General features: G+C 44.5%; 1 protein-coding gene across 1 annotated transcript in view; it reads right to left on the minus strand.

Annotated features, from left to right (window-relative positions):
• Nucleotides 1–998: 998 nt before the first annotated feature.
• T265_00453 (hypothetical protein) overlaps nucleotides 999–3,011 on the minus strand; it is a gene marked incomplete at both ends in the record, with an annotated part of 26,785 nt that continues 24,772 nt past the window's right edge. The window contains one exon of the mRNA XM_009164226.1: nucleotides 999–1,313. Coding sequence (XP_009162490.1) covers nucleotides 1,077–1,313 — 237 coding nt within the window. The remainder of the gene's footprint in view (nucleotides 1,314–3,011) is intronic.

Genomic DNA, 3,011 nt, shown 5'->3' on the forward strand with positions numbered 1-3,011 from the left:
CGGCTGGACATTAGTGTGCAGTTGGTGAATATTCTGAACTGTCGCGCGACGGATGGTAGGTGCTAATTGATGTGCAGCCGAGATATCCCTTGACAGATCGGACTGCGCATATCGCCTTCTTATTGCTCCTAAATTTCTTTTTAGTTCCTTTGTTTGTGTGGTACAGTTTTCGTACTTAAAATGACGTGTAATTGACCAGCTGTGACAAACCTGTTGAATAACCGGTACCCTTGAAAAACAATTCGAGAGCAGCGAACAAAGCGTGCTTTGTGACTGGTTCAGCACATCATAAATTTACACCACACGAGTCAGGGAAAACTGTTTGCTCTGGGTGCTGTTTTTCTCAGTTGAAACAGGGTCTTTTGTGTTCTTGACAAAACACGCCATTCAAAAGGTAACTGAGAACCTTTCAACCAGTTTTTTTCCGTTCCTGGGGCACATCAGGTAAGCGCAGTCTCTAAGTTTCCCTCTAGTCAGCCATACGTTTTGTTTAAACACCAAATTGTACACAGTTGGAAAAATGGATTCCTTTGCCAATATAGTTGGTGCTAACGAGAGATTCGAATAAATCCCAGCTGAAGCACACGTTTGTAATACTCATCAACTGAATGTGCTGCTGATACGATTATTGGATCGGGTAGTACTCATAAGATTGTTAAAACCCTTCTGTGCGTAGTGGGGTAGCGGTGCGTTGATTTTTAGGACTCCTCTAATCCGGGGAACTTTACCCTTTCTTTGATGGTTCGGCATGTCACCTGCATTGATAACAGGACTATAAAAAATCTTGGAATAATTCAATCAGCTCTATATTTTGAGCTACCAAAGTTCTACCCTATTTCATAAGAACAACCGTTAGAGTGGGGAAAAAACTTCAGGTTACATTGCATGAAGCTAAAATTACACTTAGCTGTGTAAGATTATGGACGAACTAGTATGACCTATTGCTTAAGAAGCAAATTACCCAAAGCCAGTCAGGGTGGTAGTTGCAAAGATGGAGGGAATTTCTTTTAATTCTGCAAAAATATGTATTTACAAAATAAACAAACGGTTGAGAGTTCACAGTCGGGAAAAGATCGTTAATCACGAAAATGGGGGAATCGGGTTCGGGTGGGAGTGGAACTTGCTTGCAAAGAACGTGTACTACGGCGACGTGTTTTAACAAGGTCCGCGATGCTCACATCCATGTCGTCTGAGGAATCTGGGCCGGAAAAGCTGGGTGAGTTAAATTCCGTTGTACGCGAACGGATGGAAGCTGGCGTGCTAGGAGGGTTGCAGGTGGGTGTGTCGCTTGTATAGACCGGGGAATGAGGGAGCTAGAAATGAGCAATTAGTGTAATAAGAATGGCTAGAGCAGTAAACGATACAATCATACAAAGTACTGCCTGAACCAATTTGTAGTAGGTGGACAGGTAAGTGGTGAAGTTAGCAACTCACTGGAGGTTCGGAGACAGTAATGAAGTTTGTAAAGAAAGTATACATCAAATTCTCAGAAAGAAAAAAACCCTTATTATTATGAGGTTCAGAGACATTGTTAACATCTACCTTGGGTTGAGCGGACTAGTCACCCGAAGAAAAACACCGATAATGCTTGTCGTTTAAATGGGCATTATAAGTCAACAACAACGCCAGGTGACTGTTTCCTTAGAGACAACGGGAAACAACCCGAAAAACGACATGATCGCTAAACTGCTAAAACGTAGGAAATCGGGGACGCGACACACTAGTGTAGTCAACAAGCGATATCATTCGGGACTGATTTTTTTGTGTGGGAGATCCAATGAAGTGGCACTCTTTTTCAAGTGATTTCTTTCTAATCACCTGAACGATTCAGTAGCAGCTTTAACAATCCAGTGCAACTGTTCACACCGTGCTAATGAACGACCCATCAGTGGTTTCACTTAGTCGAAATCACACTGACTGTGTCAGGTGAACAACATAAGTGACACTATCTAAGCAACTCACGAGCGCGTCATAAGTTCGAAACGAGGAATATTCCATTCACCGAATACATGCACCATGCTTACAATAACGGTTAAAAGTATTGATACAGTAAAGGTTACCCTTTCATCAAAAGCAGACCGGGTTGAGAAATGCGCATTTACCGGGTTAAAGCACGTGCAAGAGGACACACTGCGCTCACATATCCAACCCACTGGTAGTCTGGTGGCCAGACGTCACCGCTTTTAACACAAGGTTGTATTCAGTTGACAGAGTTCTGGGGATGAAGAAAAGCATCTAAAACACGCAGCACAGGCACCTGGTAAGGCATACACTCCCTGCCCGACAAAGCCGAAGGTTACGCCTAGTTTCTGTGCCCAGCCAAGTGGTATCCTGCATCTAAACAGGCCCTCAGATATGTACGTTCTAGAACCGAACGACGGAATGGCTCACCACTCATTAAGAGACAGAATCAGATCAGCCATTCAGTGTTATTTTTACTCGCTACACTGAGCAGGTCTCCCTTGTACATGCGATATTGATGGAGTGCATCATCGACAGCATGACCTCAGTGTTCAGATCAGCCATTGTTATTTTTACTCGCTACACTGAGCAGGTCTCCCTTGTACATGCGATATTGATGGAGTGCATCATCGACAGCATGACCTACCTCATCAACACCGATGCTTCACTGCCGTACAACCATGACTTATTTGAAAGCCTTATTGTAAAGAAAAGAATAAAGGTGGATGGGGGAGGGACTTAGTGCTGGCTTAACACAATCATTCCGAGGTGCTTACACCTCCAGACATTCACTCAGGCAATCTGGATAGAAACTGACAACAAGAACGCCACTGACATCGGTTGGCAGCCACATCTTGTAGTGTCTCCAACCAGGCACAGTGAGGATCACGCGGTCCCCATCCTGGAAGGCGAGTAGCACCGACAGCACCCAAACGTTTCGTGATCTTCATACACCTCTGCCAGGTCATGGGTTGGCCACCCCTCTGTTTACGCCACTCCGAATTGGGCATGGAAAACAGTACTCTCTTCGGCAAACGATGGTTCGGCAT

The sequence above is a fragment of the Opisthorchis viverrini genome (assembly GCF_000715545.1).
Source record: "Opisthorchis viverrini unplaced genomic scaffold opera_v5_4, whole genome shotgun sequence".
In the NCBI taxonomy this organism is placed as follows: Eukaryota; Metazoa; Platyhelminthes; class Trematoda; order Opisthorchiida; family Opisthorchiidae; genus Opisthorchis; species Opisthorchis viverrini.